Source organism: Spea bombifrons, chromosome 11 (genome assembly GCF_027358695.1).
Source record: "Spea bombifrons isolate aSpeBom1 chromosome 11, aSpeBom1.2.pri, whole genome shotgun sequence".
NCBI lineage: Eukaryota > Metazoa > Chordata > Amphibia > Anura > Pelobatidae > Spea > Spea bombifrons.
The window spans coordinates 16,869,845-16,896,720 of NC_071097.1; the positions used below are offsets into that span (position 1 = coordinate 16,869,845).

The window sequence follows — 26,876 nt, forward strand, 5'->3', positions numbered from 1 at the left end:
AGTTAGTATCATGACTCATTTCAGGATTGCTTGTCGCCCCTGTAATGCCAAAATGTTTATGCCAAAATAAAACGCTGTCAACAAAGAGCGATTACTGGAGTATTAGCAGCATGTGATTAATAGGGTGATTAAAACCTTTGCTTGGACCGGCAATTTAACACAATGTTTTCCTGGTCCACCTGACAGTGATATGAATGAACAAACACACATTGGATTGTGTTTATATTTTCCTTAAATCCTCTAAAACCTCCTTGTTGTGATCTGTGCTTGTTTTTTTAAAAGAATGTGCGAGTGTTTTTTCCCCTTCCACTTTTTGTAGGGTGGGATTTTTCACTTGGACTGATATGTAGGTCAGGAAACACAGGTTGGGTGCGGGTATCCTCTATACTCGATAGGAGTAACTTTATCAATGGTGTTGACCCTTCATTGGTGTATATCTACATGTTTAGTGGTTGGTCGTACTGAGTGAGTATGCTGGAGTGAAATATAACTTTAAGACGTCAGCGTGGAATACAGAATGTTTTCCGAAAAATACTCTAAAGGGTGCAGTGGGAAGCAATGACACTGAAAAAGAGGACTTTCCTTAAAAAATCTGAACTGTCATGTCACTTTTTCCATTAATATTGTATAATGTTATCTGACCATCATAACTTCTAGTTCTAGAATATGACTTTTTGGCCTAGCATTTCCTCATTGTAGAAAAATGCTCTCCTCTTATTTTCTTTAAACCCTTTTCTTATGTAAGCATTTCAATTATATAATCTCAGTCTTATCTTTCCCTTAAGATATACAAATTGAGATCCTTTGGTCGAGGAGCTTAAGAAGTCCTGATTATGTACTTGTGGCGCAGACATTCATTAGTCAAATTGTCATCCTGGTGTATTAATGTTCAATTAAGGCTGGTAGAAAATTTACTAAAAATCATCATGCTACAGATTTGTGAGATAAGATTCTTGTGGTTGATCTTGTGGTTTATATATGTCTGCAAAATATAGCCTAAATGTGCCTCATGTGCTTGGTATTCTGAATTCAAGGCCTGGAATCCTTGTAGAAGAATGATTTCAGCAGCTTCTTGCAGGAGGTGGTAATCAAGAAGTGCAGGAAAGCAACTAAATTGCTTAAATGTTTAATGTTCCTAACACCCCCACTATAGAAGAATTCATACTAAGGCATTCTTGCAAAACGGGAAGAATTTTACTCCATGGTTTAATCGCGCTTGAAGCAGCCAATCAATGGCAAGAAAGTGCTCCCTTGGAAATCAGTTGGGGCACTTTCCACGCTTGCACACGGGAATCCAAACCTTCTTCCACCAGCAGCATTCGCCAAACTAGCTCTGGAAGGGAGTATATCCCGTGCAAGGAGGTGTATTCGGCAGAGCACATCTCCTGCCCTGCCTTTTTCTGGCCGGTGGGAAAACTGCAAATGGCTATTATGGCATTCTGCAGACCCCCCCCCCCCAACCCAGTGCATTTGCAAAATAGACAACAGGGTCATGCAGTTATCATATTAATTCAAATGCATATGATGGCTGGAGTGTCCCTATAAGTACATGATTGTAAAGTCAAATGAGCGATGAGTCAAATGAGGTATGTTTTAACCTGAGTTAGTGTTAGGGTTTTGGTTACACCATTGTAGTAGAGCTATGGAATCCGCGGGCGCTCTATAACATTACACAAAGTCATTTCTGAGTTTCGGTGTGATAACAGGATCCGAATTTCAGCACTAACCAACGTTTATGTGTAATTAGCTGCTGTGCCAATCATCAAAATGACCCACCCACTTTCATATCGGTGTCCAATCAAATCCGCATGGAGTGGTTCCATATCCCTCCTGCTAACTGTCTCAGCTGTGGAACACCTTCCCTCACGTCACATGTCCTGTGCCTGCACGACTGTGGCGCTGTTACAATCACAGATCCACCGCAAATCCATGTTTTGGGGGTTATTGAATATTCTTGTTGACTGGTGAATCTTTTTTAATGATACCTTCACTGTCTAATGATATGAGGGGTTAAAACTGTGTAACCTGCCCCAAAGAAATGTGTCATCTTCATAATACATGAGCGTGCATAATTATTTAGCACCCACAGAGAAGTTGCAAAAAATTAATTCTTATTGGAGTGGCATTGGTTACATTTTGTGATGTAAACACATTACATTATATTCTAAGTATAAATAATGCTTTTTAAAGATTAGATTTGTTTCAGAGCAACCCTGTTTATTCAGAGCTCCTAGAACATTAGGCAGCCACATAACATTTCATTTTACCAGGTCACCTGCTCAGCGCTAAAATGTTTATTTAGTATCTGCTTGCATTAAGGAGTTCAGGCAAGCAATATGACGTTAACCTGCCGATAGCTGAAAATATATCTTAAAGATGTTGAAGTAGCCCCCCCTGATTTCACAGATCTGAACTGTTGCTCTTAATTTTCCTTCCAACGCCAAAGCAAAGTCGTTGCCAAGATGCCAATGATTTGAGGGCAGCATGCGCGAGCCTGAATGTTAGTAACACAGAGTGCATTCTCCTTCCCTCGACATGTATAAGCAGAGCCACTGTTACTGTGGATGAGCGCCGTCTTCCCTGCCTGCAGCATTTCGTACACAGCATTGACCTGCATTTCAGATTAGACACACGCATGCACAGACCCTTCCCCTTTTAAGCTGCAATTTCCAGCAGAAGCAGCTCTCACAACACACACACGCATGCATACGCAGCTCGCTCTAAAAGGTGTTTTATGGGCTGTCCCTTTAAGAAAACAATGACCTGCGTGTGAGAGGAGGAGCTGCATCCTGAGAATCAGGTGCATGTCTGATGGGATGATGTCATCTTTCTAACAAGACCTGCCCGGGAGGGAAGAGTGGAAACATACGGATGCAGAACACAACATTTCCCTAATTGCAGTATTCCAGATGGGAGGATGAGCTGGACACTGTTACGGCTGCATGCAGTTGGCGTGAGTATCGCAGATAGCATTTTGTCTTCCTTCTGTGGCGTGCTGCTGTTGCAGATACGTACACTTTGAAGGTGACACATTGCTTGTTTATATAACTTGAAAAGAGCAAGCAGGCTGCTGCACGGAGACATGCATTGAAGATCATGTTGCTGTTTCCTTGCCGTGACAGATGTGATTGTGTACGCATCACTAGGGCCCCATAATACGGTACAGCATTGACCTGTTTACTTCACTATCCTTAACCCTCGCTGTGCCGGCCGTCGGCCTTTTACAATATGTTCCTGAAATGTTGGTCTGGCTTCCGTTACACTCAGAGGTTTCTGTTTTGCATTTTATTTGAGAATACATAGTTAATGATCATTCATGTTTAGAATAATGTATACGATCTGTCCGTGTGGCATTTACAGTTGTTCCATCAGTGCATCGCATTCTGTATTTGCACAGATTTATTTTGTAGTTTCAGTAATTTAACGATACATCTGGTTAAAGGCAATAAAGCCTTAGTATATCAAGTATAGCCAAGCCTCGTGTTGTATATGGTATAGGATTCGGTTAAAAAGCTGGGCAATAGCCTTGATAACAGCAGTGCTTGTTGGTAGTCAGTAGAAGGTATTTAAAAAATCTGTATAAATAGTTCTGGATCATCCCGGTTTGGGTCTAAATATATACTTTGCATCATTCCTGTTGCCATCTAATGTATACTTTGCATAGTGCGGCGATTGCTTAAACAAACCAAAGATCTTAATTACAATATACAGCTCCATGCGATTTAGATAGTATATGTATACACATCTTTCAAGGCCGCTCAGGGAATATTTCATAAAACCTTACCAAATTTTAACTCTTGCATCATGGACAGAGACAGGATTGTGTTTACATAGACACGTTTCTTTGCTCCTGCGTCCCCTGGATAATGGCAGAGGGTAGTGTGTGTTTATGTAATATCCAGAACTAACGGTAGGTGAAAGATGAACACGCACGTGACATTCTATAATCCCTGCTATATAAGCAAGAAGAACCTCATCAGATGGTCTAGTATACTACTCAGTGAGAGACGACCATCCATACCCAACTGGAATAATGTATATATGTATACTTTTATCACCAGATGTACTTGATGCGTTACAGTTTAAATGTTATGTGTTTTTTATACATTGCCGAGAAACATGTTGCCACTTTGTGACTAAGATAAGATTTTCCCTACATTTACATCCGTTTCTTTTGAGCTGCTTGTAACAATTGTTCCATCTGATTGCCTAATAAAAAACTTTTAAAAATGTAAGAAGCGTATAGGACCAGCACTTTGAAAATTGTTCTTTTTGTATGCTATTTTCTGTTTCCTATCTTGTTTCTTATTGTTTTCTTACTTTATTTCTTCACTCTTTGTTTTTCTGTCTTGCATCTGCAGTTTTCTGGGAAGCAGCATGAGTTATTATAATGACTTATTTGACTCTGTTATCCTACATCCTGCTAAACACTATGACACGTAGTCAAGATGATATCTCCCCGATATGTAATCCTTACTTTTAAGTTGGCCTTATGGTGGCATGGAAATGCATGGAAATGCCACCAAAATAAGCATACTGATGTTATGGAGCAGGAAGCTCACTGAAGCTTTAGCGTATCCCTTCCGGCCAAAGCATGGAGATAATGTAAAATAAACACAAGAAGCACTGCTTGTATTTTGTGTGTTTCTTTTTCTAATTTTTATGTATACATGTTTGGAATAGTTTACGTTGACGTAGTTACATATTTTGAAGAAGACATAAGTCAAATTGAGTCCAATATTTGGAAGATGTTCCCAATTGCATTGTGCCTTGGTTTGTAGCTACGTGATGGAAATGTCTTAGAGTTCCTATGTCTGTCTGTCTATCTATCTATCTATCTATCTATCTATCTATCTATCTATCCATTTGCTAGAGAGAGAAAAAGATGCATTTAATTTGAAAGAAATTGGTACTGTTGCTTTGTGGATACTAGACAACCTACCTTCAAATAGCATTCCAAGATCCTAGAAAGGAGGGACAAAGTGATTTGGGTCTGAAATATATGCTGTCCTTCCTATGAAGGACACTTTGTAGGTATGAATAGCCCTCAGGTATGATGAATACACTGTTATCGTTATCTGCTAATTGTATTATGTGTGTGACACTTTTTGACTGGCATTCATACGCCTGGACGTTGGACAGATATTCAGACATTTCGATTTCCAAAACGATGTCTCATAGTCATTTCCCACTATCGCCCGCTGGCCCCTCATGTCGCATTGATTTACTTATATAAAAAGTACTTCTATTAACTATCTATCACAACAACGTTAACAGGCATACATACAGTTGATCTTAATTAGATATTAGTTAAACCATTAATGTTATGCCAAATGGCCATTTATAAAGGTATTCTTTACCACGGATAGAACAGATTCAAGGTGATCATACCCACAGCACTGGATATTATCCGTATGTTTTTGGTGGTCGCGTTGCTGTATTTTTATCTATTGATTTTTTGACTTTTCAAGAAAAAGTCATAAAATAGCCAATTTCCTAGAGCAAAAACATCTGCAATGTTTTAATGATCTCCTTCTTCAAATATATCTGGCATGCAAAGATAAACAGATATGGAAGTGCAAATGTGTAATTTTGTGTAGGTGTTCAGCCAGATGGAAATGTGATGTAAGGCGTATATTGGATCCATAGGGGAAAGAAAAAGTTTTATAGAAATAATACATTTCAACGATATTTTAACAGCATTTTGCATAATGTACCAATTAGCAAGGAGAAATATAAACAATGACTTGAACTTGTATGGCGTGGATTTGATGTAGCGGGGCACGTGAGCATGTGGGTATAGGGCAAACATAAGAAGAACTATTGTTTTTAGTTAGTGTAAGTCCAGTTTAAAACTATATTTCTCCTTGTTCATAAAATACAGTTCTGTACATTGTAATGTTACTTAGGATAGACAAAAACATGATTTTATCTCATTTTGTTCTGATAAACTTCCTTTATCTGTAGATCTAGAGGCTGCCATTATTGTCGGCCATGATATTTTGGGCGACCTTTTCTACACAATCACTACACTAAGCTGATTCTTTATGGCACTGCTGTACAATTCATTCCTACATAGACTTTCATTAGTCAGAATGTCCAACTGGGTACCATTTGCCACAAGCAGTATGACAAGGAGTCAGGATGTTTGGTTAGTAGATTAGGCTAAGACAACAGAGCTAGAACAGATACAAATGTCTAATAGGCAAAACCCAGATCAGTGTAAAAAAAAGAAAACAGCACATTATTGTTGAAAATCTATTTTAATCTGATACTAGTAAAAATCCAAAAAAAGTTCAATGGTTATAGGTCAATTGGATGGCCATCTGGTCATCCAATCCAAGTGAGCGATTTTGAAGTTTTTTGGGGTTTTTTTATTCCAATTTATGCAAAAACAGTTATATCTTAATTTAAAAAAAAAATGAAAACCTGACCCAAATATAATTTGTGCCAGGTTTATCCAATTAGACTATTATTACATGCTTCTATGCTCCCAATGTTTGCATGGTACAGAATGCTTTCATTAATCTCCCTCACTTCATTAGTATTCACTATGTGAATTACCATATATACTTTTGCTTTCCCATCTTTAAAAGCAATTAGTTCAGTTTGTATAGAAACTGCGTAGGAAAGATTCACATAATTGTTTGCCCAATATTCCCTTTTAGTGACCCACTTACTGAAAAGCAAACAGCGACTGTGTGTCTTGTTATATTTCAGTTCCCAGCACTGATGAGGCAGTGCCTAGCTGTGCATGGAGATTGACGTATTAAACTGCTGTATTCAATGGGGCTATGGTTAATAAAAGAGGCGGGAACAGATAGATTACACGCCATTGGTTGCTATTTCGGGTAATGGCTGCTGCTTGTTCTGTGTGATGCTGATGTTGCCTTAAATAGATTTTTCAGCTGTTGATGCTGCATAGTACTTCAGAATAGAACCATGAAGAACAATTGTCTGGATTCTAATAGATCCAGCTGTAAATACGTCTATGTGGATTTTTGAGGAACGTGGATTGTGTATCACTACAAAGAACGATGCCGTAAAAAATTGCATCAACCTCAGGGTGCCAGATTGTGTCATTTAGATGGTTTTGTGTGTCTGTCATCTTGTGGGATGCTTGTGTTATCATTAGCATAGCTGTCGGTTCCTACAGCTTCGGGGACTGCAGTCTTGGTCCAAGGCTTCTCTCTGAAGCTGCCTTTATTTTGCTTGTATCTCAAGCAGAATACTCTTTATAGCGAATCTCGCATCTGTGCTACTTACAGTACTGGTTATAAGTTGTCGTGAAAACAAAGATTTTGCCTTAGCCTTGAAGTGCTAATTTCCAGCTTTTGATTTCTCCAGCCGCCTCTTGCAAATTTTCCCTGCAAAAAATAAACATGTTTTTTAGTGTGTGTTTGTGTGTGTATTCGTGAGTGGAATACAACTCATCATTCTCAGCCATAGGATCTTTCTTACCATTATCTACATTATTATGTATATAGATGTGAGTGGAGAAGCACAAAATGGCTTATCGCTTTAACCACTATGCATTTTAAAGGGATAGCCGTGGCAACTTTTATTCTTGTCTTCTGTAGTACTTGTTTAACGATGTATTATACCTGTCCCACTCTGCCTTTTTGGTCATTTACTGTTCATTTATAATGCAAAAATAAAGGGAAACTTCAGCCATCATGCACTTTAGATTCTACATAATCTTCTCTCCCCATGTGCATTTGCCCCTTTCCCCAACTGTTTGCGGTAGAATACATCATCTGCCATGTGACAGACTTACCTGTCAGGTTCAGCACTGGCTCAAGAAGCATTCCAGTGAGACCCCCCCCCCGTGCAAGAGCAGACATCATTCCAATTGATTTTCTGACACTGATTGGCCACTTCAAGTAGCCAATCATTGGTGTGAATTGTTGGACCATGGATGAGACATTCTGCTTCTACTAAAAATAAATAATTAGATTGTATTTTTAATTAAAGAAGAGTTAAACAAGCACTTTTTAATAATTTGGTCTTTTAGAGCAGTGACAAGCAGCTCTGGAGCTTATATAAAATTGAGGAACATATAAAAGTGGGTGTATGCACAAATCGAAAATCGAGCGTCCTAGTGAGACCTAAAGGAGCAGGACTGTCTACTCTTTGGAAATCCTTTAATTCTTACTCAACATTTGCAAATATTTACAGATACTCAAATGGAAAACGCATCTTAGTGAATTTTAACTCTGATAAAAATAGAAGAGTTATGTGCATTTATTGCTTTCCCTTTGATGTAGCAATATTTAAATCCTATTCGTCATCTTTCGTTTCATTCAAAACTGCACATTTGAGTTGTGAATTAATCTGAATCGTTGGTCAGTTTGTAGATAGTAAATTGAATAACACGTTATGGTGGGAGCTGACGATGGAGACAGACACCAAGTTGTTGATAGTCTTTACATATAATATAGAAGCTGAGTAGGGGATGCAAGAAGCGAGAGGGTTGGTTTTTGTGGCATTGGTATGATGAATAGCAGCTAGTGGGTGAAATATAAGACATTTGAACTGTAGCAGAGTTCCCACCATACCTCATGCTTGTGGACTTTGCATCTTTGAGAGAAACACAACTTTGAGACAACATCCCTGATTCTTGTTGACTGGTCTTTGTACTGTGTGGTGAGGCGATATAGTTGGTTTGCAACAGATATCTGTAACCTTGAGCTAAGATATAGGTCCTTAGTGAATTAAAAGTAATTACTCTCAGCTATAGCACAAGCTATAAAAAGGCGAAATGGTGATTTTGTTTCTTCTTGGTACTTGGATATTTGTTGGTGTCTGTTTCCTAGTACTTCTGCCAGGAACTGCTGTCTCGTTAAATTAAACGGTCAACTTATTTCCTTTGCACTCCTTCTATTATTCTATGTGACAAATCATCAGAGTTGGTTGCAGCTGTCTGGACGGTTATGTGAAGGAATCAGGTCACATGCCCAATTTTGTAATTGAAGGAAATCTTACAAGTCAACATCTGAAGATACATTTACTACAACAAACTTCTTTTAGTTATGTCTTCAGCACAGGTTTGGCCTCAGGTTTTTAAACTCTTTACTGATTATGTACTGGGAGATGCACTATATGGCCACCAGGTTGCTTAGGTGTGTCTGTTTCTACACATTATACATTTAATGTGAGCTAATACAATGTTAGCCTACAAGGGCAAGGCCTCTAAAATGGTGGGATGTCTTGCAACAAACAGTTTTGGGATATGGTGACACTCCCTGAAAAAAAATACAGTCCGGGAGAGCCAAATGGTCATTATCTGCAGTCAAGTTGTGTGTGTGTGTTTTGTTCTTTCATGTGTAACGTCAAACATTGAACGCAATAGCTTTCTTAAAGGCTATTTTCAGCCATTGCTTAAAAAAATCTGTAACTTGTATCTATGATTGTAGGACATTAGAGCCACCATGCTTTATACTTACATACTACTCCAGTGTTTATGTTGGAAGGTTCGGTGTTATTGCCAATCTTGAATCATGTGATTAATTTATAAACATACATATGTTTTGTAATATTGTATTATGCAAGAAACCGTTTCGTTTATGTATATTTTTCATGACTTTTCATGAAATCTTTCGTCTGGATAATCTGTACTTCCGCTGCCTTTTGTTTCACAATTAATTTATTGTTTCTCTCATGATTTGTCTTGGAAAATTTTGAATTCAGAAACTTTGATCCACCTCCTTGTTGGCTTGTTCTGGAAGTTTTAATTCTGAATCTAGAAAGACTTATTTGTTTCAAGGTTCCCTCATACACATATAGTCTTATATGCAGTCCTGGACCTGGTCTCTAGACTATGCAAATGAGAGAACCCATGTAACGTGGGCAAGAAAGAAGTAACATACCTTGTGACTTTGTGTGAGGGACTTAGTCTTAGACATGTCCGTGTGTTCTATTTTGCATCTAAAAAAGAAAATGGTATTATAACTGTTTTATTCTAGTAATAGATGTGAAAAAGTCAATTTCTTCTTATCTTTCTTATGCTGAAGCTGCCAAGAAGGCACCTGTTATAATCGCACACAAAGCCAGGAAGCTTGATTTTTCAAAGTAAAAGACGTTTGTCTAATTGGGATAGTTGTCTTTGTTACAGGCTGACCTTTGACCCTGAACAATAGAAAGCTTCAATGCTAGGCTTCCCCCGTGTCCTTTTTATTTATGGATTCCTTTGTCCTCGCTCATTTTGTAAACTTACAAATGTGAATTATTGTTGACACCATGCATAACAGAAGGCATTTACCAATGGCCACTGGCCATCGGTTCCTCTAATTACTGGAAAATGCTCTGTGATGGACAGCAAAGACTTTTTAATGAAATAATTATTCATAGATTTGATGAGGGGATCTGGAGGAAGAAAATAATATGCTTGTTGGCATTGATTTTTAGCTATGTATGTTTACGCTGCATGTGTTATACATAGAAATCCATATGAACAATTATCAATTCTAAATGATGTAAGAGTAAACAAATTTATGCCACAAGTCAAGCAAAATACCCCATCTGGCACGTACCATTGGACCAGCTAAAAGCTTGTGTTAGAAAAGGTCCATTGGAACCTAAACATTCTCACATGCTGATGTGTAGAGTAAGAAATTGGTTTTGGGATCAGGTAGAAATCTCTGAAAGTGACAAATTATCAAACCTTCATTGGTGTTAAAACTATTAAATATGTTTTATTAAGAACAAATGAACAGAAGCTACATTATTGACAAGAGCTGTTATGTGCAGTCTCACAAAACCTCTTCTTCTCAGTTTATGAGTCATAATCCCAGCATAAGGCAGCGATGACTTTGTTATGCATCAAGGAGCTGAAATTATTGCCGTAATTTGGTATGATTACAAATAGACACTCTAATTACTGACACACGTATTGGAAATGCGACACGCCTAAACGTTCAGGGAAGCATGCGAATAGAAGGAAGGCGGCTTCGTTTATGTAACAAAAATAAAGTGGATAATGTGGAACTCCTAAAAGGAAGAAGAATACCATGCTGCGTATATGAGAAGTATATTTTTGGGTCCTGGCTCATATGGATGGCTTGGAAACTTGACGTAAGGATAATATGGCCAGCAAATGATTTTGTGAGAAGATGTGTGGTATATTTGTGATCTATGTACCATGCTCCAGGATGATCCTGTCAAAAGGCCTCTTTTGTATTCAGCGATAGGGATCTCAAGGCAGTGGGAGTCTGGAAGCCTGTTGGCTTAACAGCAAAGTATTATATGTATAATAATATTCCATTGTAGTATCACTCGTTCTTGGCCCCCACTGTCAATTCACTACGGATGTTGCTGTCTGTTAGGTTTACAGTAAGGATTACTAAAGCTTTCTTGCCCAGCATGGTTTCTCAAGTTGCTATTATAGATACTTCTTAGTAGGGTAGTTATTTCTGATCAATAACTTATATAAGGAAACATTTATTAATATGTCCCTTAGGTTATTTAAAAGGACATGATTGGGCGCCCAAAATCTGCACTGAATAAAACAATATATTTAAACATTCTGAGGTCCTAGAAAAAGGGGCATTAGGGATGATGGAGGGACCGATTGGTTTGGGTGGCAGAGAGCTACACTTGGGAGTAATGCATGCAGAGACTTAATTGCTTCCCGTACTACATTTTAAGTAAAGGTTAATTGGTTGTCCCTTTCTTGCTTTACCAAATCATTCTGTGCTGGGTGTAACAGCAGTTTATTAAACATTTGCCGGTGGTGTCACTTGTGAGTAAGCGTCTATGATGTCCATAATACACCAATATACCGTATTGGCTCGGATATAGGCCACCCCCGTGTATAGGCCGCACCCTAAAAGTTTGGTGCTTTTTTAAAGAAAAAGTTTTTTTCTTTAAAAAAGCACCAAAAAAACATACTGCCACTCTGTCCCCCCCCGCCCCCCGAGATACGCTGCCACTGTCCTCCCTCCTCGAGGTACGCTACCACTGTCTCCCCCCCGAGATACGCTGCCACTGTCCTCCCCCCCCGAGATACGCTGCCACTATCCTCCCTCCCCGAGATACGCTGCCACTGTCCTCCCTCCCCGAGATACGCTGCCACTGTCCTCCCTCCCCGAGATACGCTGCCACTGTCCTCCTCTGCCCCCCCCTCCCCAAGTTACCGGAGCAGACTCCCGGGTGTCTTGCGGGGCCGGCGGGGGACATCTACGCAATACAACTTCCGGTACCGGCACATCCGGCACCGGAAGTTGTATTGCGTAGACGTCCCCCGCCGACCCCGCAAGACACCCGGGAGTCTGCTCCGGTAAGTCCGGGGGGGGGGTGCAGAGGTAAAACGCATCCGCACGATGCGCTTAGACAACCTCCCGTGCCGGCACCCCCCCCGTGGGAAGTGCTGGCAGGGGAGGCTGTCTGAGCGTATCAGACAGTAGGATACAGGTCCCCTGCACCGCTGCGGGGGATCTGTATCCTAACCCCGCTGCCTGCCCGGCGCCCGGGACTGCATGTCCCGGGCGTCGGGCGCTAGACCCCGAATATAGGCCGCACCCCCACTTTAAAGTCTTAAAGTGGGGGAAAAAAGTGCGGCCTATATTCGAGCCAATACGGTATGACTTCTAAAGATTTATTAGGTCCTAGAATAAGAGTTTCTTGCAGCTGACTATCAAAAGCTACAGAGATGCAAGCAGTTTGATAATGATGATGGTTTTCACATTGTTTCTAAAGTGATTGTGAACGGATATTTAGGGCTGCTGACCCCCCTCCTCTTTTATACTACTGGCTTAGTGTTTAATATCAAGTAAATACATTTTTGTACCAAAAAGGAATATTAATATTTCAAATGTATGTGTTTATTAAATACTAGTTTTTGATGTAAAGAAAATATTTTTGTAAGTGACCATTAAATTCAGTGCTTTATGTAGCAATGTAGGTTAGCATTGACAAAAATCTTTTATCTTATTGTGTTCAAAAAATAAAACAGACCTGCGTCAGTCATGTGACATGCTGTCAGTCATGTGATATTTTGCGTGACCGTCCCTGCTCGAACACCATACTGAGCTGATTCTATCCTTTTCTTGGTATAAGATTGTTTCTCCCCATTATGTTATCTCTCTTCTTTTGGTGGGTTACTGATTGTTGATAATTGGTTCAGGCAGGCTTTGTGTGGGTAAGGAGAAGGGAACGTACTTTAGGACAGGCAATTAAACAGATAATACTGGTCCTGCCACAGGCTACCACCCACCTCGGTTTCCGTGAGGTTCGTTTTTTAGTTTTGAAGATCTTGTTGTGCATGTGCTTGCAGGAGAAGGACTTTGGAGTCGGCTGGGGCATTGGGACTGTCCCAATTTCCCCTCGTAACCTGCCAGAACATCCCAGCCGGCTCATCAGTCGTATTTTTTAACACATTGAATAAGCCAGATACCTTCTGTGTATACTTTCTTTTCGGTGACTCGGGCAGACACAGTAAATATATGTGTAGGAAGTCAAACTGTGTCTAGGAGACTGGTATTACGTGTCTTTTAAAATGACAGCTTTGTCACAATATAGTCTCACAAATAACAAGATTAGCACGTAGAGCTTTTGTGATGGTTTTGCTGAGAACTATTCTACCCGTAATCTGTACTAGGATTGGCTTTATATGTAATAACACACTTATAGTGCTTTTGTATTTAGGGAAAATCTTTTTTTTTTTTCTTCAGGAAATGTTCTCTCTAGTTTAACATTTAACCACATAAAAGATGTTTTGGAGATATTTAGATGTTCATTCTCTGTGTTTCTAGATGTTCAACGGGGTCACCTGGTTTTGGCAGAGGTACTAAACTATTGAAAAGACATTTGTGCATATTAAATGAGTACATCTGGAAGGCTATTGGTTGTTAATTACTGTAGCTGTTACAATAATCTTTTGGATATTTTCTGGGTGTTTCAGATCCAGAATTATATTCAGAAAAGAGTTCCATCACCTTTATAAGCAGCAGTTGCTTGTGGTTCTGGCCTTCTGGAAGAAGGAAGGGGGCGGAGCCAGTTGTCACAGTGATTACAGGGAGGGACTGGTAAGTAGGAGCTGCTGCTGTGAGTCAGACTAAACGGATTATATAATGAGGGGTATTTTTCAGAGCGTTTGTGCTGAAAAAACCCTCATTTTATAATCGATAATAATCGATTCAACTAATCGATAATGAAATTCGTTGGCAACGATTTTCACTATCGATTATTATCGATTTTATCGATTAGTTGTTGCAGCCCTAGATTATAGTTGACCTGTTTTTGAAATATTTTCAAACATGTTATTTTAATGCTTTATCCCTCAAAAATGATAATAAAACCTTAAATCCTACATAAAATAACTAACTTATTTGACTTCTACAATAGCAAACACCAAATATGAATCACATTTGTCAAACTTTGTTTTTTTGTTATTATTTGTGGTGATTATATATGTGTATAATATATAATATATATATATATATATATATATATATATAAATCTTGTGGTCTCATTTGTTTTCTGTATTTTGTTATTTTATAGAGATAGGAATGTTCCCATGTGGCTGCAGGGGAAGTAAATGTTTTATTATTTATGCTGTCTTTCTTTCCCAAAGACTAGTTGTGATGTTGAGAAGATATTTAATTTCTCTTGTAACATATGATACATTGTTACGTAATTCTGGTTGTATCTGGATCTACTCAACATTTTTACCCTTATGCAGTGTTTTGATTGATGCTTCCCATTGTTCTTAATTGTCTTTTTTGTGTTTTTTTTCCCCCCAATTCTAGGTCCCTGACATTTTCCAGAGGATGCTCCTTAAGATCGTGAAACATGGTTTTGCTTATCTCACCCTGCAAGCTTCTTTCGGTCATCAAAATGATGGATCTGTTCTAATTGAAGTGTTTCCTGATGATATTACAGTACTTGCCAAAGCGTGAAGTCATGAAGTTTGAACAAGGCCGAGTTATTCTGCGCAAACCTTTGAATTCCGTTAAATAAACATATTTTAACCTGCCTGCAAGCCAAAATATTACATTTAAATTATAATCATATAATTTATTTTTCCTAATAGAATTTTTTTTTTTTTTTAAAGTCAAATAAATGAAGAGCCTTCTCCTGGAATATATTGTTCTCCATATTGCTAAGCGGGGTTTTATAGTCTTCCTCATACTCCTTTAAGTTGTCATCTTTATATCTGTTCTCTAGAAAGGCTATTAGTTAACCGTGGGAGGTGAGGCTTGCCGAACTTGACAAAACTTCCCAACAATGCAGCACAGTAATTAAATGACGCAACAGGTTTTTTTTTTCACCCTTCTTCAGCTGCCTGGATTTCCAGTTTTGAACTGACTAGACTAGGGCGCTTCTGTGAAATAATTAAATCCTTTAAAAGCTTTTGTGCCGAACTTGTTGAAACTACCAAGGAATAGTCGTGTTTCTTGTTGCAACCTGCCCTGGCTGAAGTTGTCTATCCTATCCCCCACCCCCTTTCATGATGCAGGGGGCTCCACGTCATGTGAGTCGTGTTGATTGTTGATGTAGAAGCTGCTTCCAGACCTTTTTGTTTTTTTTGTACTCGCTGTTCTGAGGATTAAGAAACACACTTCTTCTGGATCCGTAATTGTTGCTGCTTTAGGGCCTTTCTGGACACACAGTCACAGTATCTATCCGGAGTTTTTAGATACCGTCATTGCTACAGTCTCAAGGATATTTTAGACAAGTTGCATGATCAGATCAAGGATGTACTCTGATGATTTTCCTACAAGTATTTCTACTTCTGCATCGATTGTACTCCCTGTATTCCTTCTGTACGGGTTAAGCCTAAAGTAACATTTCTACCTTTAACAGTTCCTGCTGATTTCTTTTGGTTTATACGTTTTCACTTTTACAAACGATCTTACTGGTTGCATCTAGAGGCTCTGCGGAGATTCCGGTCTCGTATTTTCTCTTTTGCACTGAACTCAATGATGTCCTGGAAGAGAAATTACTTTTCTACGGGTAGAGGAGGCGTACACGAGATGTTTACTCCACGAAATTCCATGTCCATTGCTCCAAGCAAAGGTCTGATTAATGAACCCGGACAGAATAGCTGTTTCCTAAACAGTGCACTGCAGGTAAGGATGCTGACTGCTTGTAAACACGGTGTAAGGCTTTGTCCTCTATGTACCCGCAGCTGCCTTCTCTGTAGAAAACATTGTGGGTTATGTATAACAAGTGATTTTGATGCAAAGTTTGGATAGTGGCTTTATTACCATAGCAACCAGCAAAACGGTCCAGTTCTTCAATTCCTTTGGTTTCAATGCTAATAAGACTGCTTGGCAAAGTTTGAGCAACTACTACCTTTTTATACATAACCATCAGTAGCTGAAACTCTGAATTGTAGTTTCTTATCTGTTCGTGTGGATACAGCTATATACTTGCACAGCTTTACAGCATAAACTTTATGTGTGTGTTAAAAGTATATTTAACTTTCCTTTATTGTCTTGTATTGGAACAGCTTTAGAACAAATTGTGGACCCTATGTTGGCCAGCTATGTCCAGTATACACACCATCAACAGCTCTGTAGAAACCTGCTTTACACTATTTAAGCAGGACATTCAATTAAATATTATTAATGTGAATTATTCTTGTCTAGGGGTAGATTATTATGGCATTGGGCTCATTATTATTAATATATTATAATGATGTTATTATATATGTTTATATAAGTGGTTTTTAGCACTTTTGGTATATAAATGGACTTTTAGAACATCTACGGACAGTTCAACATTGGGAATTCTTTCTCTATAACAAAGTACTAAATCTCCCCAGTGGATTTTGTGCACTTATATCTACAATTTTGGGCATATATAGAAGCAAAAGTTAAACTTGGCAGAAATATCGGTAGATTTCTTAATAACGTGTCTTTGTCAAACTATACAAAAAAAAATGTTTTGGGAGCGCCCCATTGACCATTGCACTTTACATGAAGACACAGTTAGTAACCCGTTAACCCGTTAATGCAGAGACATTGGTCTCTAAAGTTAATATACACAAAAAGTCCTTATTAGCGCATCCATGAGGCTTCAGTCACATACGGTGACTTAGTAAGAGATTTCTAATTCAAGGCAAGGGGGGCTATTTATTTTGCTCTCTTAGCAAACCATCAAATTGGGTTTCATCGAGCTAAACCTGTATTTACAAAAGACAGTGGGAACTTTCTAACCTTGCTGAGTTTTTTAAGGATACATTTTGTTTTTGTGATGCTGAATTGTTCTAAATTAACGTTAAACTCGACCCGATTAATTCATCTGTTTTCACACCGACTGTAATTTCTAATTGTATGCATCCTGCTGGCTACAGACCAATATAACCGCCAAGTTCTTGTGACATGGAACAACTCATATAACGTTAATACATCAGCCGGTATTTAGAAAGACAAGTTATAATCTTGTCATCAATGTAAACATAGAATCCTAAAATAATAATTGAGGATTTGACGGCAGGTAAGAACCATTCGGCCGATCTCCTGTACCGGCTTTTTCCTGCTTATTTGGTCCTTAGGCTTTATGCCTGGCCCATGCATGTATAAATACCCCGCTGTCAACTGACAACCAACAACACCGACTTTCACTGTAATAGTTCTCTGTGAACCAAACTCGGTTTACTTCCCTAAAGACAAAAATGGCATGTCTTACTATTTATCTCACCAGTTTAACAATACATCACACGCGTATACTTCTTGTAGCAGAGCCTAAGCATTGAGGCTGCAGTTCCACCTTTTCTGCTGAATTTCACACTTTAATAATTTAACACAGAATTAGAAACATCATTCCTCATACAGCCCAAACATGCACAATATTTTCGCAATTTCTTAGGGAATTGTTAATTTAGTGCATAGTTAATGTGTGAAATTAGATTATTCACTCACATCCTACTGAGTTTATGATGGCATATAGTATGGGCTTGTATTTATTATTGTTTAAAATCCTGGAGTATGTATATATATATATATATATATATATATATATATATATATATATTGTTGTTGTAATGCTAACAGGTGTACTTTACACGTCACAATATAATAAAGGGGAAGTGCAGTCATATAAGTACAGTGGTCATACAGACATTATGAACTAGGTACATTATGTATGAATACGGTAAAAAGGAGCTCCCTGCACCGATTATATTACACTGTAAGTAGACTAGTCCCTTGCACAATACGTTTAATAACGAGCTAAAACAAATCAGGGCTTTCTTTGACACGTGAGCTTGAAACAATGTGCCATGGCTGTAATAGTTCACTGCATGAGCTGTTTTAATAGCCCTAATATAATTTGCACCAAGCTGTCAATTGGGAGTTTCCATCCAATATCTTTTTTGGAAGCCGTCATATGGATGACTAAGGGTATTTAAATGGAATGACGATGTACGTGAAATTATTTGGAGCAGCATAGCTGAATGCCGGAGCGGGCAGGTCTGGAGACACAGTCGTGATGCTAAAAAATATTTACTTGCTCTTTGAGTAACCTTGGAAAAATGCAGACTGTTCAGAACATACTCCCTAATAAAACAGTATTCCTCTAGCCTGTGGGAATACCCTTACCTAGGAATTCAACAGAACTGTGCTGTTTGCACTATACCAAGCAAAATATTTGCTTGAGCTCCACGACCGCCTTCTTTATTGTGTCCTTTTCTTTTTTCTCTAGTTTTCCATGAGTTTAGGGTTTTTCCTCCCCACTGTTTGTCCTTCTGCGAAAAGGAATGTATTACTAAGGATGCTGACGGAAGAATAATTGGCACATAACATGTCCTTTATTAATAATAAATAACAAAAATAGAACTGTATTTTTGTTGATACTAACAATTAATAAAAGTGCTAAACAATAATAATAGACAATGAACTGTTCACCCTTTGAAGACATGATTATTCTACACCCTGAAACTTGGACAGTTGTTTTTTTTCTGCTTTTCTTTGCCTTACGCCACATTTCACAACCATTTTGATAATGTTAAAATGGGTTTTTAGATGTGTCAACTAACACCGACATTAATGTTCATTTCTGCAAATAACATCACTGGCTCCTTAGTCACAAATCAACGCTGACATTGTCGGAAACATCCTTTAAAGTAAAAAGGTCCCCAGAGAGTCTATCCAGATCTACCTGAGACCTGAAGGCTGATCAGCAGCAGTGGTGACTAAAGTCAAAACTTAAAACAATGTCTGTTTTATAAATAATTCTAGGTTACAACGCCTGTAATTATATCCATTTGTATTCATATTTTGCATTTTAATTTTTTATTTGGGGTCAAATTGCTTTAAACAATTCAAAATGTGTTTAAAGGCACAAGTTATCACATTGTTCGTTAAGGCCCTTCTCTTTTTAACCAAGGGTATATTTGGGATGAAAAATAACTTAGTTAAAATCAACCAAGCTCGTGACCTCTTTTATGTGTAAAGTTAGTACCTACACAGAGACATTGTTCCTAAAGGAAGTAACACACGGCTACAGCTGTTACATATAATGATCCTGATGAGAATACCACAAATCTTTCATGTGTCCAATCTTGCCTGTCACATAAGTATATACATTTATTTCTTCCATAGGTTTTGTGGCACCTGGATATTTTCCGCCGAAGCTTCCGACAACTTACAACACATAAATGTATGGGCGATTCCTGCATATTCTGCGCACTTAAGGTAGGGTGTGTGTGTGTGTGTGTGTATGTATGTGTGTGTGGTTCTTATAATGTATGAAGCATAGCAATGCATAGCGCTGGCCAATTCTGTGTTGCACGTTGAATGTATAGGTTGTGAACTATGGTGATGGAGACGCCTTCAATTACAGGTTTTGGTGACAGCAGCTAAATGTATTGATAAAGAAATGGTTAAAATTGCACAAGCTGTGTATATATTAATGTCTTTCCTAGAGCGCTCGGGCTTTCTCAAGGTGTACATTTTAGTATTTATTGAGAAATTGATTAGTCACTTGTACATCATCGCAGTGACAGCCTGTATACAATAGGCAAACATATTTCCATTAATTGACAACTGAACAGTGAAGAAAACAATTCTTGATTAAAGTGTAGCAGTTTTACAAAACATTTGTGGTTACGTTTATGATAACCTTTTGGTAACTTAGCAGCAGCAGAACCAGACATTGATTTCACAAAAAAATTTTTTAACAAAAGTTTAACATACTGCTTAAGTTGTTGTTGTTGTTGTTTTTTTTTTTTGCCTGCTCTTAGAAAATCAACAAGGAATAGTAATCGCAGTACAGAACATAATTATGCTACACTGAGAAATGGTTGATAAACAACAAATTAAGAATTGATTGAGTGAAGTATTGGAATGCTGAAGCATAGAATATTTTTATAGCAAACTGATCAGCTTCATCTTTGGCTACTTAGGTGTGAGACTGGCTCGTTGGACTACGGGCGACAACAGCTTTATTTAGACAGATTACTCACTCAAATCTGCTGCTCGCTTATGCAATAATAATAAAAAAAATCTTCTGATCCAAGAGTTATTCCTTCTGTAAGGGTTTGCCATTTATTTGCAGGACACATTTCCTGTGCTCATATTCAGCCTGAAGTAACTATGTATAGAAGTGAGAATAAGCAGTCGTTTTGGGTAGAATGTGTTGAAAGTGTAGTCACTTTAGGCACTAAAAGAATGTTCCTGCTGATTATATCCCGAGTCAGAATAGTTACTAATGCTCGTTCTTTGTATTTGAGCAAATTTGATTGATATGGCTGTCCTGAAACCTGGCTAGTGTTAAGCCCACCCATTAAGTCTCATGTGTGACCCCTAACAACGTGATACTCTAGCAAGACCAGCCCTGCTAATTGCAAATGTGCTCTGTCTTGTTGACTGGAACATGATTAGTATTCGGGAATAGTGCTCTGATCCATACTGGAAAGGGTTATAGTATAAATGTCTTTGTTCTCACCGCCTCCAAAATCTCTTATAGTGAAGGAAAAAAAAACTACACAAAATGCAAAACTTCTAACCTGCTCTTTGTAGGAATATTTTTTGATGGAAACATGTTGAAAGACTTCTTTTTTTTTTAGTCTGTGGGTCATTGTTGTATGCTGTATCCAGCTGAAATTCCTCTTTCATGTAATAATTCCTAGACTAGACAGAAAATATATTTTGCTTTGGTCCAGAAAGTATACAGGTCAATGTAGTAGACATTGGATCTTCTTATCAAAGGCTACACTGAGATCATTCAGGTGCTTTGATATGTTTCTGCAGTAAAAAAATCTGTCTCTTCTTCTCTCTCGCTCTCTTCTTGCTTAAAAGAATTAATAATGCCAGTTTGTGGCCTGTGCCTTTACAATTAATAAGTCGTATAGGTTGGTGGAGTATTGGCCTGGGGGGGGCAGTACGCATGTACCCAAACTGGGTGCAGATTTCTAATACTGGGGTATCTAGCTCCCAATGTGCCACTACCCAACTGGCCAGTTGCAAGGAAGATCTCTAACCTCTTTAACTATGGAGGTCCATGCGCAGCCTCCGTAGCACACTTTTCCTTCGCAATGTACATCCTTAACATAGGAAGGGCTTGATTATGACGTTGTATCAGGGCACTCAGCGGGAAACTGCCATAAAATCTGAAAACTTAACTATAATTTCTCTTCTGTGATCTGCATAAAAATCACACTCTGATCTGCAATGGGTTAATAAATTGTTCAATTCAAAAACTGTTTTCCTTCTAGTTACCAAAAGAACTTTGTTTATTTTGCTTTTGTTGTTTTGTTGTTAAGAGGTTACATTATAAGGCATTCACCCTACAGGTCCAGAACACTTCATTGTTGTTTTGCGTATGGGTGTTGTAGGGTGGGCTGGAATTCTAACAAGATAGAATCAAATTATTTTCTTCTTTTGCAACTGTCTCAGAAGAATGATTGACAGCTACTTCAAACTCAACCATCCAAAACGTTGATATCTTCTAGCTTCACAGGCGTAGTTGCTTTTTTGACAACTGCGGCCGGTACACAAAGGAGAAATATCCTGATTATCACTCTGACACTGCAATAACACAATCCTAGCATTACAGCGAAGAACTTCCTAACATGTTAATCATCCTTTACTAGGCCTCATCCGTACATACCTTATCTTTTTAAATCAGCAGTAAGCAAAAGGGTTTGAATGCCTCCAGGAAAGTGTTACTAAAACCTCAAAGTATGCAACTGTGTATAATACGCCGGTACAAATGTACCCTATATTTTTAAGAAAAAAAAATAGGTACGTTTGTATAATACGCAGCTATAACTCCAGCTTCACAGATTGTTTCACGTACACCCGTTACATATACTAGCACTGACATATACGGACACTTATACATGGACACACCATATACAAACTCACTCCATGCATCACACACTCCCATCTACATTTAGGACCCCCTCTTACCTTTTGTAGGCTCAGGAGGAGGCTCTTCCCTTTTTGATCTAGTACCTGTTGACAGGACTGATCTCCTGCTCTCTCGCAGTCCAAGCTCTGTGTTCAGGCTTGGACAGCGGGCTGAGACTGAGGGAACCATGATGGAGAGGACACCTTGACTGGGACTGAGTTTGAGTCTGATATCATTTCCCTCAACTCAGACACAAGCAGCATGCTAGGACTGCGAGGGGGCAGGAGACCAGACACGGGCAGCATTTAACTCCTTGACAACAATTGACATGGTAGGCACGTCACGGAAAAAACGTTAACGACAATTGATATCTCATTATGACTTTAAACTGGTATAGAAAGCTATCTACAATTGCTTTCCTCACTCAGATGGGGTTGCTGTGAACGTCCGCCATATATTGCCATATATTGTATGGCGACGGACGCCTGATTTAAAAGAACTTAGGAGGCGATCAACGAGGTGTCGTAGAAATGTCTCGATAGTGAGGCATTCAGTGGCACCGAAAACCCACCCTGGAGAGCGTTCACAAGCGCCACTGCGAGAGATTTTGCCTCTTGTAAGATGGAGGCTCCCATTAATGAAAAATAAGTTTCCAAGAGGGTCTGTCCAGTCTGTGAGATCCCTTCCTGCAGTAAGCACTCACCATAGTTGGTCTTTAATAATGCATAAGTTAGGTCGTGAAACGATAACGTTTCATGCCAGCTCACTCACTTTTTAAAAAAAATAATATTTACTCCTCTGAAGATCATAAGATCTAGGTGAAAATTTTATCCTGGGCAAAACAGCCTGTATTTTCTAAAGTACAAACTGTTTTCTCTTAAGGCATTAGTGTATCAACTGTTGTTTCTTCTAAAGAAGATTTTAATAAATAATCCCATTAGTTACAGTGAGGTTGGCCGCATAACATTTGCATATCACTATAAAAATATTAAACAAATCACAGAACATATTAACATATCTGCTTACAAATAATTGTACATTCAGAATCATATTTAAAACACTATTGTATTAGGAATGTGGGTAACCTAGATTTGTGAGTTTTTCACGGGCTATAAATATCCATTAGAAATGGAAGAGTAATGAATCATCCCAAGGAATGTTGAAATAAACCCTTAAATAAAGCTCTCCAAAATCTCATTTATTTATTTTTGCATATATTTTTCTGTAAATAAAACCGCACGCCGCACTCACGTGTCCTTGATATTAAGTAAAGTAAATCAGTTTTTACAAAAAGAGGTAGGTATAGGTCCAGTAAGAATTAACTCGTTTCACGCTTATATTAGAGCTTACTCATAAGCGTATGAGTAAGTTTTATGAGTAAGCGGAAGTATGAGCGCAAAACGCCTCCTAAACTTCAATGGTGTCGCTGTAATGCCTCGATCACTAGGCATTCAGCGACACCGAACACCCACCACAGAACGCGCTGAGAGCAGCCGCTGCTGCAAGTGATTTTGCCAAAATGGGGGGAAAAAAGCGCACTTCCCAAATGTGGCCTTTTAAACCCCAAACACCAGACAAACCCATGCATGTGTGGTATCACTGTACTTGGGAGACGTTGCTGAACACACATTGGGGTGTTGTTTGATACCTGGAACTATAAATGTATACCCGAAGTACAATTTGTGTGGGAAAAAAAAACACAAAATAAATTACTACCACAAAGTTTGACAAAGGGTAGTAGTAGAATTAGTACATGGAAAGGGTTAAAATACCAGGATATGAGATACCTTGAGGTGTCTAGTTTTCAAAAATATATGGCTTAATGGGGTAAATTGCATTGCCTGGCTTCAAATATACCTGAAATAGCACATGGGGCAGAATGACCAGTTTTGGGGGGGAAAAATGCGTTTTGAAATAGCAAAACGCTACTTGTACTTATTGCAGATAAAAGCAAAAAAACATAAAAACATTGGGTATTTCTAAACTCAGGACAAATAGTAGAATCTATTTAGCAGGTTTTTTTAATTAGCGTTTTTGGATGAGTAAAAGATTTTTTCAGGTAAAAGTCAGAAATTTTTTATTTTTTCTTTCAATTTTTTGTCATAGTTTATTCTTTTTTAAATGGAAAATTAGATAATATTATCAAAACTATGGTATCTGAAGAAAGCCCTTATTGTCGTGAAACAAAGCAATATAAAACTTGTGTGGGTGCCCTAAATGAGTGACGAGAAAATTACATCTAAACACGAGCGCCGCAAAAGTGTTAAAACAGCCTCGGTCCCAAAGGGTACAAAAATTTAAAAACAGCCCGGTCCTTAAGGGGTTAATTGAGCTATGGCCACCTGTTCCTGTAAGCACAGTTTCACCTCCCTCACTTTCAATATTTATTATGAAGGGACAGCAGTGGCATGTTTTTCCACTGTGAAGGCCTGGCTGAGCTGGCCCTATATAATGAATAATTTAATACACGAGGACACTTGGAAAATAACTTCTTCAGTAGAAAGTCACTGGGGATGGCCCTTCATAACGTATAGTGAAGTGTGGCAGATAAAACCACAACTCTCCTGTCAACTCCTCCTTTATTGAATTGACCAACATGAGGGCTTTGGCTGTAATACCCTATAGTCTCTGCGATCTGTAAAACCATCTAGTACCGCAATAATTCCTCGTATTTCCTACCAGTTTTAAAATGGAAGCACCTTTTTTGAATAGGTTTGAAACTATACTTATACACTATCTCATGTCGATATCTTCATATTGGTAGGAACAAACTGTTTTTGGCAAATACTAGCCCCGGAAAATACTGGTTCACTGACATGAGGTTATATGGTATTTATAGTTGTTATTAAGTGTTTCATATTTAGAAGGTATTGTCTCTTCAACCATAAGAAGTTCAGGAGGCAATTGCACGTGTGCTTCAAAATACTTCACTTTCATTTGTTCTCTAGTAATTCTGACATGAGACCTATTAGCAGGATTACAAATCTATCGGGACATGTAGTAAAACCCTCTTATTTTATTTCCTTAGTTAAAGTGTGCAAACAAATATAACACGTTTTGCTCCTTGGAAAGTTTTGCATTTAGTTACAAAAAGTAAGGGAAGTAAAAAGATTGCAGGTGGGTTTGAATAAATGCATTTATTCATAAAAAGGCTCTGTTGGAGAGAGAACAGTACAGATTAGTTTCAATGTGTTTGTCTAGTTTAACAGATGAATAAAGTGGTCTATTGTTCCCATAACAGAACTACCTTGTCCTACAAATGTAGGCAATGTCACGTGACGAGTACGACCACAGAACTGTTACCATGAGACAAGGTAGCCTGCCAAGTTTATTGAGCAAGGATATCTTTTTTTTTTTTTTAACTTCTAAAACGACTTTATATAATATAGTTAGGTTCAGCTAGTTAAAGAAGAGGTAGTGTGTCTCCATGTATGAGGAATTACTCTTAGAGCAATATTTAGTCAGTGACCATGATTTGAAATCTAGATGATCACTAGAAGTCACTAGACATCCAGCATTATTCTGAATTGTGTCATAGGGGTCTTCATGTACCAAAAAGTAAGGCCTCGTAATTGCATCACTTTCTTCGATGATTTATAGTTCATGCCCTTTAAATAATGTACTGATAGAAACATGTTTAAAAATGTCACCAAAGGGACTTTGTATGTCTGTTCCTGAACTGTACCTTCTTCCTAAACAGGGAATATTCAATCAGTTCCAGTGCAGCAGTGAGAAGGTGTTGCCGTCAGACGCTCTCCGTAGTGCACTTGCCAAGACGTTTCAAGATGAGCAGCGTTTCCAGCTAGGTATCATGGACGATGCCGCAGAATGCTTCGTGAGTATGAATTCCTCCTGACAGATTTGGCAACATCATTCCCTGTGTATTGCTTTAATTAGATTGTAAGCTCATGAGCAGGACAATCAGAAACACCCCCATTTTTGATGACAAGCATATTGCAGATATTTTTGTGCATTCTGATTGCAGTGCATTCTATCACAGGAAAACCGATAGTTGTGCCAGCCGACACCAGTATCACACCAGGAAGTTCCTACATGTATAAAAAAAATAATTTATTGAGCGTCCTTGGACAATAAAATTGAAAGGAACAACAGTATGTGAACACGAACAAAAAAAGGCTAAACCGCTTGACACGTTTCACACAAACTGAGCTTAGTCATAAGACTAGCATTGTAAACTTAAAAATTCATCAGATAGTGTGTGTTTATATATATATAAATATATATACATATATATACAGTGCTGTGAAAAAGTATTTGCCCCTTCCCCATTTCTTCTATTTTTGCAAATTTGTCAAACTTAAATGTTTCTGATCATCAAAATAATTTTAATATTAGTCAAAGATAGCCTGAGTAAAATGCACTTTTTAAAAGACCATTTCTTGTGTCGAAGGAAAGAAAAGCTATCCAACCCCACCTGTTCCTATGTGAAAATGCACTAGCCTCTTAGTTACTAAATCAACCACATTTAATTGATAATTGGGTTCAATTTCACTATACACACCTATGCATTATTAATGCCACCCCTGTTGAATTTAAACAACAATTAAAAACCTGG

At 38.3% G+C, this 26,876-nt stretch overlaps 1 protein-coding gene and 1 long non-coding RNA gene across 6 annotated transcripts in view; both read left to right on the forward strand.

Annotated features, from left to right (window-relative positions):
• The window catches only part of LOC128468394 (uncharacterized), a 34,553-nt gene extending 19,519 nt beyond the window's left edge, over nt 1-15,034 (forward strand). Inside the window, exon 2 of the long non-coding RNA XR_008345827.1 lies at nt 14,749-15,034. This is a non-coding gene — a long non-coding RNA (uncharacterized LOC128468394). The remainder of the gene's footprint in view (nt 1-14,748) is intronic.
• Nucleotides 15,035-15,857: 823 nt separating this feature from the next.
• Nucleotides 15,858-26,876, forward strand: part of USP54 (ubiquitin specific peptidase 54) — a 43,652-nt gene continuing 32,633 nt past the window's right edge. For all 5 annotated transcript variants that reach the window (XM_053450090.1, XM_053450092.1, XM_053450091.1 and 2 more), the window contains exons 1-3: nt 15,858-16,071; nt 19,549-19,641; nt 26,001-26,135. In XM_053450090.1, coding sequence (XP_053306065.1) covers nt 15,922-16,071; nt 19,549-19,641; nt 26,001-26,135 — 378 coding nt within the window. In that variant the 5' untranslated portion in view covers nt 15,858-15,921. The remainder of the gene's footprint in view (nt 16,072-19,548; nt 19,642-26,000; nt 26,136-26,876) is intronic.